This window comes from Pelodiscus sinensis, chromosome 10 (assembly GCF_052426305.1).
Source record: "Pelodiscus sinensis isolate ZL-2025 chromosome 10, ASM5242630v1, whole genome shotgun sequence".
Lineage (NCBI taxonomy): Eukaryota > Metazoa > Chordata > Testudines > Trionychidae > Pelodiscus > Pelodiscus sinensis.
In genome coordinates this window covers 16,891,852-16,910,308 of record NC_143061.1, presented here as the reverse complement: position 1 = coordinate 16,910,308, position 18,457 = coordinate 16,891,852, and the positions used below count along the sequence as shown (strand labels likewise).

The window sequence follows — 18,457 nt, the reverse complement described above, 5'->3', positions numbered from 1 at the left end:
GGTGGCAAAATATATTGGAGAGCCCAAGGGGATTGGCTGGGACTCTGTGGTAAGACTGTTATCGTGCTTCAGGGGTTCACATTTGTTACTGGGGGTGTGTGTGTGAAATCTAGTTATAGAACATACCACTAGTTTGGGGGTCTCAGCCATGCTTTTTTACATTCTGCCCTTTGGTTGGCACTCATGGTCACAAAACATGCCAGTCAGTGTGACACGGACACCACTCCAAAATTCAGTACAATGCTTCACAATAATGTGGGAATAAAATGAAGAGAGAAAGACTGCTTAAAAATACAAAGTACTTTTAATGGACAGTTCTATTTAGGGAGACATTTTACAAAAGGGCCCTTTGGCCAGATTCATGTATACATTTATCAACACGCTTTTTAAATTAGTCTGATTTAATAAATACATGAATGTAATCAGTGCTTTTGCTATCATTTTTGTACTGACACAAATACTTACTGCAGGAAACCAAAGCCTTGGTTACATAGCTTTGTAGTTTGGACTACAGGAGTGTGAATTGCAGCACATACCAAAGTGCTGCCCTGTAAACTCCCTGCCTCCTTGGGATACTGCAGGTGTGTACTGAAAGGAGCTGAATGTCATCATCTTCAAGCAGTCTATGCCAGTAGTATCCTCGCTGGGGCACGTTACAGCACTCTGGGGTATACTCCAGTTCACACCTCTGTAGTCTGAATTATGGGGCTGTGTGGACATAACCCACACATCTTCTGGGTGATGCACTGTCCCATCTCGTGGCACTGAGACCACTTACAGAGAGAATAATGAGTCTGCTAAACAGCTGAGAACCAGCTGGTTTTTAGTTTATACAGTATAGGCTCATGCACGAAACTCCAGAGGTCCCATGTTTGTTATATAGAAATAGCCCAAAACTGGGTGGATTTATTGGTGATAAATGGGCTCTCACCTCTACACCAATACTTTAAACCTAACTCAGGTTGACGTTTTTACTGACTTAACACCACTGACACCCATCTTTATGAATAATACACATAAAGCAGAAGAGAGCTCAGCTAAAAGTGATGTAAAAGCCTATGGACATTTGCTACCTCATGTCATACAATCTACATGAATGCTTCAAACAGCATCTTCCTGCTAAAATCGAGTTTTGTTTTTCCTCTAAACATTTGCAGTGCCCTATTAAAAGACAGGCTACGTCTCCACTGCAGAGCAGACTGAAGTGCTTCTGTGGGTTATACACCAACCTTCTGCCATTTATACGCAAAAACCTTTTCCTGGGTTCAGACCCACCAAGGGGGAAGTCAAAGGTGGCAAAAGGGCCTAAGGTTTCAGGCTGCTGTTGCTATAATGGCGGTGGTGGCAACAGGAGCCCCAAGCCCTTTAAATTGCCACAAAAGCCCTGGACTGCGTGCTCTGGGTGGTGGTGAGATCTGCCTGGGGTTAGCTCCTAGACCCACCCCCTTCTGCAGGCATGGAGCTGGCCACCCCCCACCTTGTTCAGGTGCCTAGCAATTCTGTCAGCCTGAGTCTGGAAGCACTTTAAAGCCCAGTATAGCTGACGTGGCTGAAGGATGGTGGGGTGGTTTAGACCCTGTGCTCTGCTGTATGTTGGTCAGGAACCTGCGCATAGGCTAAATTATGCACTGGAGTGCTGATAGCTCTCTTGGGCTGCTCCACAATTCCCCCATACGACAGACCAGTTCTCCTTTCCCAATCAATTGCAAAATCCTAGAACATCTCAATACAAAGGACCACAGGACACCAGGGAGAATGCAGAACTGGTGAGGACACAGTAATACAGGTAGACCTTTGCTGTGGTGATGCTCACACCCAGACTGGACTACCCCAGGTGCCAATCATCCAGGCTAATTCTACTATGAAGACATCACTTAGGGTATTGGCTAGACTGCGGGAGGAGGGTTGGGGTACTGGAGGTACCGGTATCCCAAAAAAACTGCTGCATCCAGGGAACGCATGTGCTCTTCCACTTTTTTTGTGTGGAAGAGCAAACGCACTCATTTGGAAGTCCCTGTATTCCTCATTCTATGAGGAAGAAGGGGACTTCTGAAAGAGGGTTTTTTTTTTTTTTGACATTTGGCCCAGCGCATTTTGTGTACCTTTTTCTGACAAAAACTTGCAGTCTAGCCATTCCCTAAGTGTCAGCCCCATGAAGGTTTTCAATGTAATAATACTTTGCCTTCCCACTGAGGCTCTTGAAGTACTTTCTGAATACAAATAAGTCAAGCTGCACAACATCCAGATACTGTACCCATTTTACAGATGGGCAGACTGAAGCATGATTTACCCAAAGTTACACACAATGAGTCAGTGGCAAGGCCAGGAATATAAACTAGGACACACACAACTCCCATTTACTTCAGGATCATCAGGCTCCAGGATTACTGACTCTCATATCCTATGCTCTTAACTATTACCCAGCACATTAACATCAGTTTTCTTAGAGCCAGTTCACTGATTGCAACACAAGGAGATCTGATCACCAAATCAGCTAGCTCTTATAGTCAAGGGTTTAGCTCCCACAGCCAAGACTGATGGAGGGAAAGTAGCAATAAAAACTAACAGCATTGTTCATGCTCACTTTTATGTAACAGGCAAAGGTAATAGCACTGAAGGCACAAGCCGAATTTCTTTTACATTCACAATATCTATTTTAATATTTAACTTACTGTGATAAGTACTGTACAAAACTCTTGACTGACAATCTCTTGATACTTGTCTCCTGTCCATTTTACTTGTGAACAAGTGTTTTAAGGTCTGACCTTAAGGTCTGCATTATCACAATTGGCACTGCTGATTTTCATGCAATCTTGTATGCATAGTTTCAGCTACTCCTTACCTATTATCAGTGTATCACATGAGAGTCTTTGGCTAAATTCCTTTCCAGTATAACTGCAGACAAGATAATGGAATTACACAAGAAATTAATGTAGCCAATTGTGTTCATCTCATTACCTGAATATATGCTATGGGGATATATCTGAGTTCCACTGAAGTCTGAGCAAACTACTGTTTTCTTTAAAGGGTCCAGAATTTGTCCTGAAGCCTTAACACCAGGGCTACGTCTACACTGGCCCCTTTTTCGGAAGGGGCATGCTAATTTTCAACTTCGGAATAGGGAAATCCGTGGGGGATTTAAATATCCCCCGCGGGATTTAAATAAAGATGTCCACCGCTTTTTTTCCGGCTTTGAAGTAGGAATAAGAGATCCTCACGAATAGGGCTTTATTCCGGAGGATCGGGCCAGTCTAGAAGCTTTTTTCCGGTTTTTCCCCAAGCCGGAAAAAAAGCGGCGGACATCTTTATTTAAATCCCCCGCGGATTTCCCTATTCCGAAGTTGAAAATTAGCATGCCCCTTCCGAAAAAGGGGCCAGTGTAGATGTAGCCCAAAGGAATAAAATTTAGAGATTAATGAAATATAAGCCAGATCCTCTATCAGAGTATATCTACATACCAAAATTATTTCAAAATAACTATCATTATTTTGAAATAACTTAGTCTGTGTCTACACAGCAGGCAATTATTTGGAAATAATGTTGAAATACTGTCAAGCTAGAGCAGTGTTTCTCAACCTTTTTTTTGATAAAGTACCCCTTTTTAAAAAAAATATAAGTACCCCCAGTACCTACAATTTTCAGACACACAATTTTTTTTCTACCATTGCAACTCATTTGAAATTTTTGGGTGTCAAAAGTACAAAAATAATAAAATGCTGTAAAACTTAAAACAAAATTTCAGTTTTCTCCAAATTTCAGTTGTGTTGACGTAACCCTCAGGCTTCTCTCGAGTACCCCTAAGGGTACTCGTATCACTGGTCGAGAAACACTGAGCTAGAGGACTTCTTACTCCAACTCCTGTAATTCTCATTGTATGAAGAATAAGGGAAGTCAGAGGAAGAGTGCTCTATTTCGAAATAAGTGCTGTATAGACACCCAATTTTGAAATAAGCTACACAATTGAAGTAGGTCAGTTCGTGTAGCTTATTTTGAGTTAAGCCCTGCTCTGTAGACGTACCCTCAGTTTAAATAGTTATATCTCTTTGGCATACCCATTTACAGTAGCAGAGGATCCCTTGATCATCATGTTTTTCAGTCCATGTGATCAACTGTACATTTATATTATTATAATGACATCAGCTGAAGTCATCCTAATTAAGTTGTATTATGATTATTGATTTAAGTTTCCCTTGTGCTTCACATATAAATAAATAATGGATTCCTACAGCAAACACCAAGACCTAAGGTAAACAGATACCTAGCATCAGATTAATGTGTAGGCAAACTAGGGACATGCCTAAGACCCAAATGTATCTGGGAATAAAGGAGGGAGGCTCCCAGTCCTAAACAAGCAACCATAGAGTATATCACTGCAGTTGGACTGACCATGCTATGGATTCATCAGGACCACCTGCTCGTCCTGCTGCTATTCAGGTCACTGCTCACCAGGATGTGGGTTGCAACACCACTCATTCAAATTTGGCCCGCCTGCCCTTTTGGCATGGATAAGAAAGCACAACCAGCAGCAAGTGGGTGAACAGCTAGACTGGCAGATCTCCAGCATGGCCAGCCCGGCATGCAGTAAGCATACTGCATGTCTGTTTCTTGTTATTCTTAAGGAGGCCTGTAAATATATTTTCCCTAGGACCCACTGTTGTTTTAATCCATCCCTAAAGTTACTACAGTGAAAGACTTGCTAGAAGAGTCTCAAAAGAGGAACAGACATTCATGAGATATCAAAAGTTAAAAAAAACAAAACAAAAAAGCAGAAAAAAAGACTCATGTCCAGGAATTTAAAAATCCTCTTCTGTCACCTTTGACTGAGTGAGTCTGGAATAAATGCGTCCTTAAGGGTAGACCATTCACCAGCTAAATCCTCAGGTAGTGTAAATAGCTCTGATGAAGTCAGTGAAGCCATTTGAAGTTAATAGTGCTAGGACAATTTAATCTGGCCCCTGGTTGTTATTTATTTGGATTACAGTGGTGTTTTAAGATCCAATGGAGCTCACAGCACCATTGTTCTAGGTGCTATGCAAACACCTAGTAAGAGATAGTTCCTGCCCCAAAGAATTTATAGTCTAAATAGGCAAGACAAACACAGGTTGGGAGAGTAAACAGCAACAGAGAGGGGAAAGACCTACCTAGGGTCTCACAGAGAGGCTGTACAAGAGCAAGGCATAGAATCCTTATCTTCAGACTCCTAATCCAGTGCCCTCTCCCCTGGACTGTCCTATCATCTTTCAGGCTGAAGCGGTAAACACGACATAGCAAAGGACAAACTGGGTACCCAGAGGAAGGAGAAATTAAATATATCCCCCCAAAACACAATGGCCAGAATGAATAAGACTTTCCTCAAGTGTGGGTTTTTTTTTGCTTTATAATACTTGTGTGGGACCAGATAGTATTTATGTCATTAAATTCCAACAAAAGCAAGCTGGGTTTAATTCTAACAAATTCAAATGGGAAAACTGCCACACCTTGCTCAGGGATGCTGATAGCCTTCGCGGACCCCTGAGCCCGTGGGTGGGTGGGATCTGCTCCTATTCCTGGAAGGGATGGAGCCTTGGGTGGAAAGGTTGCAGCTGGGGGTAGCCCACCCTGAGCACTTCCTGGAGCGCACTGAGCTGGCCCCCAAGCAGCCCTCAGCTCCACCCAGAATGTGGTGCACTCATCCCAGTCCTTAGTGCTGCCTGGAACACGTGGCACAGCACGCCAGCAGTGATTTAAAGGGGCCAGGGGCTCTGGCCACTGACTCTGCTGCTAATGCAGCAGCAGCATTGATAGGTACCCTGAGACCCTTTGAATCACCAGGTCCAGGTGCAATTCCCTCCTTTGCCTCCCCATCAATGGGCCTGGCCACACCACTCTAAGATCAGGTGGCAAATTCACTCACTCTTTTATATTTAACATCTTCAGCTTCAGTTATGTCTTTATCCTGATATGACAACTACAGTAGCATTTGATTTTCCAAGGCTTTGTATCGTTTAGCAAAGGAAGAAATGGGAATGGAAAGAAAGGGTAAAACCATCCATAAGAATAAATGATCATGCAGCACCTCTTTTCTTTCTTTTATCCCTTCTGCATTATGGTCTTGATAAGCCTATGTTGGTTTCCATCAAATGAAAATTGTTGCTGTAATGAATCAATGTAATGCACCATGGAAGCCTATCTGTATCTATTCCTTTCATTCTTTCCTGTGTCTTTGTAGGACAACACCAAGATACACTGAGCCCTTAGAACGTAACATCAGGTTAGTCTCAGGGGCATAGGATATATGCACTATCCGGCATATCAGTCAGAAGCATGATACTGATTTGGCCTATTGGCTTTTCAGTTGTAGGGTTTTTATAAAATCATGCTTTTGCCGAAGGTTCTTTCAGCTGCATTTAAAAATATGTTCTTTAATTTTCTTCATGCATACATTTTGCGGTTTCTTTATACCTCCTTGTTGCTTTGCAAATTCTCCAGTTCAGTAGCATCTTTTAATCCTTTTATCGCTGATCGCTTCTTGCGGCGGAACTCAGTGGAAATCTCTTCAAAAGACTTTCCTTTTGTTTCAGGTACTTTAAAGTGTGCGAATAAAATGAAGCCTAAGAGCAGTACAGCGAAGATCATGAACACGTAAGAGCCACACAGGTCCTGTAATAGGAAAAGTGAAGGAACAGTGATGAAATAATAATAACCCATAGTTTGCTTATCATTTGGATTGCAAAGGTTAAGATTTTCAAAGCAATCTAGAGAGATTTAAATACCTATTTATTTTAATAGGAGATAAGTGTGTCCATTCCCCTACACTGCTTTGAAAAGCCAATGTTTTGAGGGTGTTAATTATGCGCAATATTTTAGAAACTTTTCTTACTGCAATATACTGGAAACACATTCCAATGATGAAGTTGCAGGTCCAGTTGCAGAACCCAGCTATGGCTATAGCTGCAGGCCGTGGTCCTTGACTGAACAGTTCAGCAACAATAAACCAAGGGATTGGTCCAGGCCCGACTTCAAAGAAAATTACAAAGAGAAAAATTGCGACCATGCTCACGTAGCTCATCCAAGCAAAAGTGGTCTATAAACAGAAGTAAAAAGTGAATACACAAAATGCGTGATTATGTTTCCAATATAGTCTTTATCGTCTGTTAATTTCTTGAATTATTGTGCTGCTGCAGAAGTTTCTTTTTGCTCAAACAAGCTGAGTAAAAACAACAGACATGCAGAATTAAACTTGTAATGCAATAAAGGTAGCAAACCATTTACTGGTCTCAGTTACAGTGGGGGTAAAACCTAAGTATGTGCTTTAACCTGAATTGAATTAGATTGGGTTCATTTTAGTAAGAAGAGGTGCATGGAGACTTTTTAAAGCCACATCCACTCACCCAAACACAACTTATATCCTTATGCATCACCTCTGAATGTGATCCACTGAGCCAGATCTTTAGTTAGTGTAAATCAACATTGCTTCAGTGAAGCCCCTGGAGTAATGCCAATTTTCACCAGTTGAGGCTTTGGACCATAATGAATCTGAGTGACAGGGAAACTAAGGGTGTATTTACACTGCAATTGGGAATGTGTAATTGCAGCACATGTAGACATATCCCCAAGTTAGTTTTAATCCATCCAGCAAAGCCACGGCAGCACTCTGAGAAGGCCAGCCACCTGAGAGGAGCAGGTCCCAAGTGGGTTGTTTAGCCTACACAAAAGCATGTTCTGCCAGGGCTTCACTATTATTGGTACATAACTTACCTAGATTAAAGCTAGCTTGTATACATTTGCATGTGCTGCAATCAAAGCTCTGCAGCGTACATATGCGGTTACATCCCACAGTGAAAAGCAAGGTGCAGCCATACTGTGGGGTCCACACAGAGGTACTGACTTCCTCTGGAGTATTCAAACCTTGGCTTTGCCCCAGGCCCTGCTCCCACCTGATCCTTTCCCCCAAGCTCCCACCCCCACTCTACCTCTTCCTGCCTCACCCCACCTCTTCTCATACCACCTGTCCCTGCCAGGGCCAGCCCGAGCCCTTTTGGCACCCTGGGCCCGGGCACGTGGTGCCGCCCCCGGGCGCACGGCGCATGCGTGGGCCCGCCCATGGGGCACGAGCCCGCCCCCCCCTTCAGGGTGCACAGGGTGCACCGTCGCTGGTGCGCAGCCCGGGGCCTGCCCCCGGAGCGCACGGCACATGCGCTGCCCAGCCCGGCCAGTGCTGCTGGCACGTGCACCGGGCCATGCAGGGCCCCGTGGCCGTGGGAGGAAGGGCGCTGCTGGCTGGCACCATGGGGCCGGCGCTGCGGGAGCCGGGTGCGCGGCGTCTGATGGCAGCTGTAAGTGACGTCAGGCCCCCCCTTACAGCTGCCATCAGGCGACCCCCATCGGTTGGCGCCCTGGGCAGCTGCCCGGCTCGCCCATGCCTCCGTCTGGCCCTGGTCCGTGCCCAGTTCTGTCCTCTTCCACTGCATGTCCCGGCCTTGTTCCTCCCCCACCTTCCCCTTTACAATATATCTTAAAATGCAATTTACACCAATACTTTAGATCTCTGATACACTCAGATTCTGTTAGGCTCAGAGGGTGAAATCCTAACTCTATTGGTATTAGTGAGAATTTTGCCATTAATTTCAATAGCGCTATTATTTCACCCCTTTACACTTACACATTGATATATAACTTTCATAGCCTTATCCATCACCTGTATGTTTGGCTCAGTGGATTTATTCTAGTTTAAGTGAGAGTAGAATTTGATTCCAAGTTCTCTGTTTGTAGCAAGATGCTCTTCTAGTATCAAAGCACAAAGTCATGAAGACTATGTCTACACTACCAGGTTATTTCAAAATAAGTTATTTCAAAATAATAACTCCTGAAATAATTATTTTGAAATAATCTTATTCCTCTTCACAAGCAGGAGTTATTTTGAAATAACAAGCCCATTATTTCAAAATAACAGGCTTGATAGGGTAGGTCTACATAGCAGGGCTAAAGTCAGAATAAGCTAAGCAACTTCAGCTATGTCAATTGTGTAGCTGAAGTCAAAATAGTTTAATTCTGCCTTTGACTTTCCTTGTTCCTCATGAAATGAGAGTTACCATGAGTCAGAGTAAGAAGTACTCCAGCTCAACTTTATTTTGAAATAAAGGCTTGTAGTGTAGACACACTCTTTGTTATTTCTGAATAATGTCAGTTATTCCAAAATAACACTGCTGTGTAGATGTACCCGTAGTGCGGATGCTCGCCTTGTTAACTCCCAGTGGAGACATGCCAGAAGACAAATATTTAATTATATTGGGTCAAATTCTGCCCTTATTAGTGAGGAGAGAATCTCAAGTGGTTCAGATCCTCCACCAAAATGCACATTCACCTCTGAATCCCTTGTAGTCTGACGTTCTAGCCTGTCCCTAATTCCAAACAAAGGTTCCCACCCTAAGTCTAAAAACTGCAAAGTATAGAAACTAGAGACAGGTCAGAGCCAAAATGCATAGATTTACTTCTAGCAAAGGGCTTCTATAAAACATGAAGATGTACACGTCTGTAATTTGTAGCTCATGTTTATAAGAAGAATATGGGAACTGTCATATTACAGCAGACCAGTGTTCCCTCTAAGCTGCGGGGCAGCACAGCATCATAGGTGATTAATCAGTCAGAGGCTCAGGGCTCCATGCACAGAGTTGACTGACTGGGCCGGGCTGATTAACCACCTGTGAAGCTGGGCTGCCCCCCAGCTTAGAGGGAACACTGGAGCAGACCATTGACCCAACAAGCCTTGGGTCCAGCTAGGCTAGTGCCTGATTATTCATAGTGTAAAGCCAACGGACTCGGGTCATCATCAGGAGGGATTAAACCTGTGACTACAGGGGCTAACTCCATGTGCATCTACAGCATGAGCTAAAAGCTGACAACCTCTTAGCTACTGCTATAGAGCGGACTTCACTCTTCCTTGTCAATGGTCTCAGTGCCTCTTTGTTACAAAAGGAAAATGAAGAGCCTATTTAACTGAGCAGTGCCTGTTAGGGAACAATTGTTAGGGAACAATTCCTTCTTCACATCTGTAGTGATCAGCTTATGCTCTGAAGCATGAGATTTTATTATACCTGCCATAGTGCGCATAACGAAATGTTCTGAAATATCTTGAAATTAGCCAATGACTGTCCTCCATGGAAAGTTCTTAAACGCACTCTCTGAAGGATTGGTCAATTATGGTAGAAATCCCAATATTATCAAAGCTGTATGGGGCTAGCAAAGCAGGAATCCGAGTTTACTTAGGTTGTGTGAGATCATCTCACAAGGCAAGGTATAACATGTGCGTGAGCTGGGAGTTCATCATGTGATTTGGATGATGCTTATGAAACTGTGCATGAGCATGGGCAGCTGGTATACTAGGGTGGGGAAAGGCACTGCCTTCCCAGACAGCCAGCTTGGCCCCACCCACGGTCCACCCTCAGAACACCTACTTTAGGCATACTGGGGGCACAGTGTTGCTGCCCCTAGTGCCTGCTCTCCCTGGGCACTGGGGCCAGGGACGCAGGGGCGGCATGCTCTCCTCCCTCCCTGTATTCTGGGGCCATGCACCACCCACCCCTCCCCATGGTGGTGGTGGAGGGGTTAGGGCCGCATGCCACCCCACCTCCTCATGGTGCTGGGGGAAGACAGCTTGCCTCCCATGGGGGCAGAGGGAGCAGGGCTGGGGGCTTGCCTCCTCCAGCCCTACCTTCACCCATGTGTGTGAGGGAGGATTATTTTCTGATTTTCTTATCTGGAATAAATGTGCAACACAACGTTAAATAGAGTCACTGGCAATATGTATGGAAACAGACAATAAAACAAGCCATGGAATAAAACTAGGAATAAGAAACCTTACCAGGAGAACAAGTCCAACTGTCATGGCTATGGCACTTACTAGCATACCAGCCAAGCCAGCAATAAACAGGGAACGTCTCCCTGCTTTCTCTACAAGGAAGACCTGTAGAAATTCATGGAATATATTAGGCTTTATCAATCCTGAAGTTTTCAGTTAGTAACACATATATAAAACCTACATCAAGTCCCCTTTCAGAACTTAGCCTTCATAGATTGTAACAGCCTACTACTGCTATCAGCTAATGGTGTTGCTCTTTTAACACATGGCTGCATCTAGACTGGCAAGTTTTTCTGCAAAAGTGGCCGCTTTTGCGGGAAAACTTGCCAGCTGTCTACACTGGCTGCTTTGAATTTGCGCAAGAACACTGACAATCTAATGTAAGATTGTCAGTGTTCTTTTGCAAATACTATGATGCTCCCGTTTGGGAAAAAGCCCTCTTGCACAAATGTATTTGCGCAAGAGGGCCTGTGCAGACAGGTAAAAACTGTTTTGCGCAAAAAAGCCCCAATGGTGAAAATGGCGATCGGGGCTTTCTTGCGCAAAACTGCGTCTAGATTGGCACGGACACTTTTCCGCAAAAAATGCTTTTGCGGAAAAGAGTCCATGCCAATCTAGACACTCTTTTCCGCAAATGCTTTTAGCGGAAAATCTTTTCCATTAAAAGCATTTTCGGAAAATCATGCCAGTCTTGATGTAGCCCACGTGTTAAGAGCTTTTCACTTTGGTTCCTTTATTTACACTATGCTTATGTCTGCTGGTGGGGATTATTAATTAGCTATTACACATAGCAACACAACAAAAGACAATGCAAATCTATGGATTGAGCCCTGCAAATCCACAGGTATTTGCTTTATATCTACAGGCATCCGCATCTGCAGATGTGAATGCAGATATCCGTGGCTTATTTTTGCAGGTACGTATGCCAATGCAGATACAAATTGGCTGTGTCTACACTGGCCACGTAACCCGTAATAGCTATGGAAATGAGAGAAGTCAGAATAGGGAAATGCGCGGGGGATTTAACTATCCCCCGCGGGATTTAAATAAACATGGCCGCCGCTTTTTTCCGGCTTGGGGAAAAGCCAGAAAAGAGCGTCCAGGCTGGCGCGATCCTCCGGAATAAAGCCCTATTCCGGAGGATCTCTTATTCCGGAGGAAATAAGTAGGAATAAGAGATCCTCCGGAATAGGGCTTTATTCCGGAGGATCGCGCCAGTCTGGACGCTCTTTTCCGGCTTTTCCCCAAGCCGGAAAAAAGCGGCGGCCATGTTTATTTAAATCCCACGGGGGATAGTTAAATCCCCCGCGCATTTCCCTATTCTGACTTCTCTCATTTCCATAGCTATTACGGGTTACGTGGCCAGTGTAGACACAGCCATTATGTATCTAGAACCCAGTAAATTTGCAGATTCCCACTTTTTATCTACAGATAGCTACATCTGGGAGTGTCATTGTGGATATCCACAACTCATTTTTGCAGACATAGTTGTGATGCAGATACAAAACTTTGTATCTGCCAGGGCTTTATCTATATATGTGCAGAACTCGCACATTCCAAAGACTGTTGGTCTCTCCACTGATTTCTCTCACAGGTTATTTTCTATAGATTCTAGCCTTCCAATTTGAAAAAAAAAGAAAAACCCATGATCCTTCTTATTTTGAAGATTATCTTCCCAAAGTAAAGTGATTCACCACGGAATTTTTGGGTTGAGAGAGAGAGAGGCTTTGTCCATATTGGAATAGATTGTCGTCACTGATGCAAGCAGGTGGTATAGATGGGGTTCATCAGTTTAAATTGTTTCTCGCATAAATGCAGCTTCTCTTGCTTTCAACTGGAACTTTTCTCTGATGAAGGTGCCACAGTGATCCTTTACATTTACCAGCCCATTGAGAAGCTTACACCTCTTTTGGGGCTATTTTACTAGTCTGACCTTGTTTACATTGGGGATTTTGATCCAACTGGATACATTGCAACCATGTAAGTTTCAAACTAGGGATAGTTTATGCTTGCTAGTATGCATACCAGCTAATTGGCCCTTGCCACTTAATGCTGGTGGTGGCCAGCTGTGCATGGCCACTGTAGCCCAGCCACAGGGCCCATGGAGCTGGTGGCAGGACCACATGGCTACAGCTGCAGTGGAGCCAGGTGGCAGGACCTCAGTTAAAACAGTTAATCGATTAAGCACTCATAATTTAACCAGTTAACTGTTAACCATTTTAACATCTTTATTTCAACCCAGGATAACATGCACTAGACAAGTAATGGCTTATGCTAATGTACGAGGTCTATTCTAGGGTTTGCACGAGTGCAGCTGAATCAGGATATGTCTACACGTCAAACACTAGACCAGACCATCTGCACTGTGGTACCTGCACCGTTGCAGCGCTTCTGTGTAGACACTAGGTATTCTCCTGTGAGCATTGGTAGTCCATGTATAACCCACACATGTTCACTGTTCCATGAACTGGCACTTAGACCACTCACACATATTCTTGACCGTCTGTCAGTGTAGCAGTCTATACCAATAGTTAGGTCGTATAGCTGCATCTCTCAAGACATCACACCCCTGAGTGACATAGTTATACCAAGGTATACCAGGCGTTAGTCTATCTACTGATTTCTGCAGGTCATCTCGAAACTTGCTCCACCCACGAGTCCCAGACTGGCCTCTCTTCCTGCGGCCAGGAACACTTCTTGCCTCCTACACGGCACTATGTAGCAGCTGCCCTGAGACACGAACATTGTTTTCCTAGAGGTTAAATGGGTCTTTTCCCTCAAGCGTTCATTGCACTAACCCACTGGCTTGCAGAAATCAAGTTCTGATTGTGATCTCTCCTCCTTTTGTCAAGGTCCAACTCAGTGCAAACATAGTTCAGCAAAACAGAGTGGATCTCTAGTTGATTGGCAAATTTTAGATAACATGTAAATACTCATGATCAAAGAATTAAAGAGCAAATATCACTAGATAGCAAGCTAAACATGCCTGTGCTATAGGAGAACGTATATAGGAACCCACCCCAATTTCAAAATAAACTACACAAACCACCTTTTTAGCAGGATGCTGGTGTTTTTTCATGAAAGTAATTTTGTCCAGGGTGGTTAGAGAGGCTTATGAGCTTTGTGATAATAGGCTACACTATAGCTATATACAGGCAGTCCCCGGGTTACGTACAAGATAGGGACTGTAGGTTTGTTTTTAAGTTGAATCTGTATGTAAGTCGGAACTGGCGTCCAGATTCAGCCGCTGCTGAAACTGACCGCCAGTTCTGACTTACATACAGATTCAACTTAAGAACCCCAAGTCCCCAAGTCAGCTGCTGCTGAAACTGATCAGCGGCTGATTCCAGGAAGCCCGGGGCAGAGCAACTGTGCCTCGGGCTTCCTGTAGTCAGCGCTGGTCAGTTTCAGCAGCGGCTGACTTGGGGACGCCTGGGGCAGAGCAGCTGGGGTGCTGCTGGGTTGCTCCAGTAGCACGGCTCCTTGGCGCTACTGGACCAACCCAGCAGCACCCCAGCTGCTCTGCCCCAGGTGTCCTGATTCAGCCACTGCTGAAACTGACCAGCAGCGGCTGAATCAGGACGCCTGGGGCAGAGCAGCTGGGGTGCTCCCGGGTTGGTCCAGTAGTGCCCAGAGCGGCGCTGCGGGACCAACCGGCAGCGCCCCAGCTGCTCTGCCCCAGGGTCCACAACAAAAGCCTGGTCTGCTGGGGGGGGGGACACTAGCTGCGCCCCCCCCCAGCAGACCAGGGACAGGGGGAGGCAAAGCCGCAGCGGCGGGGTGCCACGCCTCTGAGGCTTCGCTCTGGCGCGGGACCTGCCGCCGCTGCGGCTTTGCTCGCGGTGCCCCTGGTCTGCTGGACACGGTCCCCAGCAGACCAGGGGCACCGCGAGAAAAGCCGCAGCAGCGGCGGGTTCCCTCGCGGTGTCCCTGGTCTGCTGGGGACCGTGTCCAGCAGACCAGGGGCAGCGTGAGCAAAGCCGCAGCGGCGGCGGGTTCCCGCGCTTCTGAGGCTTTGCCAGAGCAAAGCCTCAGAAGCGCGGGAACCCGCCGCGGCTGTGGCTTTGCTTGCGGTGCCCCTGGTCTGCTGGGGACCGTCTCCAGCAGACCAGGGGCACCGCGAGTAAACCCGCCGTGGCTGCGGCTTTGCTCCTGGTGCCCCTGGTCTGCTGGAGACGGTCCCCAGCAGACCAGGGGCACCGGGAGCAGCTTTTCTCGCCCTGGAGGTCGAGGTGGCGGACCGCTGCCTGCGAGCTCCGGGGCGAGAAAGCCCCGTTCGTAAGCGCGGATCCGACTTATGTCGGATCCGCATAAGTCGGGGACTGCCTGTATTACGGATTCAAATCCAGTCCTGACTGGTAGTGGATCAAAGTCATCACCCTCAGAAGACTATTTGGAGGCCTACAGAAAATGATTTGATTTTCTGTATCTAGTTCCTGTTGTTTAAATGTTCTTATGAAGAGAACCTCAGTTAGGGTACATCTAGACTACAGGCTTTTGTCGACAGAGGCTTTGTCGACAGATACTGTTCACAAAGCTTCTGTCAACAAAGAGCATCTAGACTACATCCAGTTCTGTCGACAAAGCAAGCTGCTTTGTCAACATGAGAGTGTAAATGCAAAGGACAGTGTAGATGCAATAACGCCTTCTGTTGACAGAACTCTGTCGACAAAAGACATCATTCCTCATAGAATGAGGTTTACCGCCGTCGACAAAACTGCCGAGTTCTGTCAACGTTATGTCGACAGAACTCGGCGATAGTGTAGATCCAGGTATAGTTTTGTCGACAAAAGTCCACTTTTGTTGACAAAACTCTGTAGTCTAGACATACCCTTAGTTACTAGCTGGAATTCTATTGGCATTCTGGGCAGAAAGACTGTTGACCAAATGGACCATAAAGACTGAACCATCCTCTTGTTCCAGGATGGGTGTTATATAAATATAATAGATAATATCAGAGATAAAACAGTGTGCGAGGCACATTGGCAGGGCAAAAATGAAAAGTATTTGCCAGTGTTATTCACACTGTAGCTGCTCTATAGACAAGACCATAAGTAAGAGGTCTTCAGTCTCCAGGAGTCCACTTGACAACTGACACAAGTTTTATTGCAGAAAACACAAACCAATAGAGGTTCATGAAAGTTTTCATTCTCTGTACATTTGACAGTGCAGTTTGCTCTACTTTAGGACCAGGTCTTGCAATCATTACTCATGCAAGTAAGGATTTGTCCTGTGCATAAGATTTGCAGGATCAGCTCTTCATGACTTTCTTGCTTCACAACTCCCTTGAGCACCATAATCAAATCTTTTTACTGGGCTGTCAGACTACTGAATGCAGAAGTATTTACTTACAGAAATAATGGTGAAGACAGTGTTCACGACACCAACACCTATGGTTGCATAAACTGGTTGATCAACTCCCGCTCTTACAAAAATGTTTGTAGAATAGTAAAAGATCTATCAAAACAAATTAGAATGAAAGGTTATATTCCACTGTTGGGGAGTTTTCTGTCTTCAGGGGAAGATTTGCATTTGCTTGGCTGAGATTTGAAGTAATTCAATTATGATTTGCTTTTCAACTATTTGTTAACAGTTTGTTATAGTAATTAAGATTAGAAATTTCAAAGGAACTTAATCCTATTCCTACCTTAAACCACTGAGTATATACATTAAAAACAACAACAAAACCTGCTCTTCCTCCATATAATTATGGGTTTTATTGTGAAAGCCAATTTGTCAGAATGGCAAGCTTTTTTTGCATGCTAAAGAAACCTTTATATGGCCGATTTTTCATTAATTTTACTACACTTTCCTTCATTCAAATAATTGAAATGTTTTCCTTTCTCTCCAAGAAGGTGATTCCTGTCTCACTGATGTTAGAGCTGGAGGGAGGGGAATAGGTAGGTCACTTACTCCATTTCCCCTGCCAGAGCAGAATTTCCCCCTTCACTGTACTGTAGGAAGAGAAGAAGGATGGTGCAGTAAATAGAGCACTATCCTGGTCTATGGGAGACCCATTTCCTTTCTTCTCTGCCACAGAATTCCTGTATGGCCCTGGGCAAATTACTTGAGGTATGTCTACAGGGCAGCTTGGACCCTCTCAGCTTGGACCCTCTCAGCCCAGGTAGAGATTATGTCCAGAAAGGATCATTAGATTATCTGGTCTGGTTTCCTATACTGCACAGGCTAGCTGTGCTACCCAGCATCTGCACACTAAATCCAACAACAGAAATGAGAATAAAGAAGGGGTTTTCAAAGTTGGGTTGCGGGCCCACCCAGGTAAGCCACTGGCAGGCTGCAAGATTCTTTTGTTTATCAAAGCATCCGTAGGCACAGAGCCTCACAGCTCCCATTGGCTACGGGAAGTGGCGCAGGCTGGGCTGCTGTGTCCCGCAACTCTCCTTGGTTGGAAACGGCAAACTGCAGCCAATGGGAGCTGCAAGGCTCTGTGCCTATGAATGTTTAGATAAAGTATCTCACAGCCCGCCAGCAACCTACCCAGGTGGGCTGGTGACCCAACTTTGAAAACCTCTTCAATAAAATATTGAATAGGAGGGACCAATGTACTCCCTTGCCTGAGGCTCCAGCAATGGCAGGGAAATGATTCACAGAGCCCACACACTTCCAAGGTGTAATGTTCTGTCCTGTCTAGTGGCACCAAGACCACTGAGCGATATTAATGAGTCTGCTTGACACCTTAAGCTGAGCACCAGGTAGCTCCTAGCTCCTTCAGTAGTGGCTCATGCATTTAGCTCCAGAGGTTCCAGGTTCAGTCCTGCACATCAATAATTGGAACCTGCCAGTGTTACACTAACAGGCTATAAACAGCACTATGGACATTGCAACTCTGGTGGTGACTTGGGCTAACCACCTAAGCTCAAGCCTGGGGTGGTCAGCTATTTGCCATACAAGATGCAATGTCCATGCTGTTATTTTTTGCACAGTAGCTCAAACAGAAGTAGTCTTGAGTTTGTCTATGCAGGCTGGGAGTCTTGCTGCAGTATAGATATATCTTTAATCTTTCTGTGCCACCATTCCCCATCTGTACAATGGGGATAACCGCACAGCCCGGGGTATGTTGCGAGAATCAGGGTAAGTACATTAAAGATTGTGAGATATTTACATATCATAGTGATGGGGACCATGTTTGTACCAAACACATATTATGCAATCTGATTTTCAGCAGAACAGCTTCATTTCGTACATACCACCCCACTGATTTCAGTGATGATTTCTTTTGCAAATTACCGAAGGACCATTATAGACTCAAATTTTCCTTACAATACTAATCAGAATCAATTATTTTAAAAGGCACATGTTACTTGGAAACTCACTGCATTGATTCCTGAAAACTGCTGAGATATTTGAACCATCAGTGCCACAATGACTGGCTGCCTGTAACTGGAAGAGCTGAAAAGCTGCCGGATGGAGACTTTCTTTTCACTGGCAGCTTCTTGTTTTTCCTTTTCCATCTCAGCAAGCTCTTTCGTGGGGTCACAGTCTCCTCTGAGCCTTTTCAAGCCTTATGGGGAAAGAACATGCTTTCATCTCAAAGGAAATAGCAAAGGACTGAGAGTGTATTAGGAAGCAAACCATTCCAATCAATATCGGGGGTAAGTC

At 45.0% G+C, this 18,457-nt stretch overlaps 1 protein-coding gene across 1 annotated transcript in view; it reads right to left on the bottom strand.

The window, feature by feature from the left end:
* Positions 1-285: 285 nt before the first annotated feature.
* SLC2A2 (solute carrier family 2 member 2) overlaps positions 286-18,457 on the bottom strand; it is a 39,049-nt gene continuing 20,877 nt past the window's right edge. The window contains exons 7-11 of the mRNA XM_075937939.2: positions 18,172-18,359; positions 16,190-16,294; positions 10,841-10,942; positions 6,860-7,063; positions 286-6,639 (exon numbers count right to left, since the gene is read on the bottom strand). Of these exons, the coding sequence (XP_075794054.2) occupies positions 6,436-6,639; positions 6,860-7,063; positions 10,841-10,942; positions 16,190-16,294; positions 18,172-18,359 (803 nt within the window). The 3' untranslated portion in view covers positions 286-6,435. The remainder of the gene's footprint in view (positions 6,640-6,859; positions 7,064-10,840; positions 10,943-16,189; positions 16,295-18,171; positions 18,360-18,457) is intronic.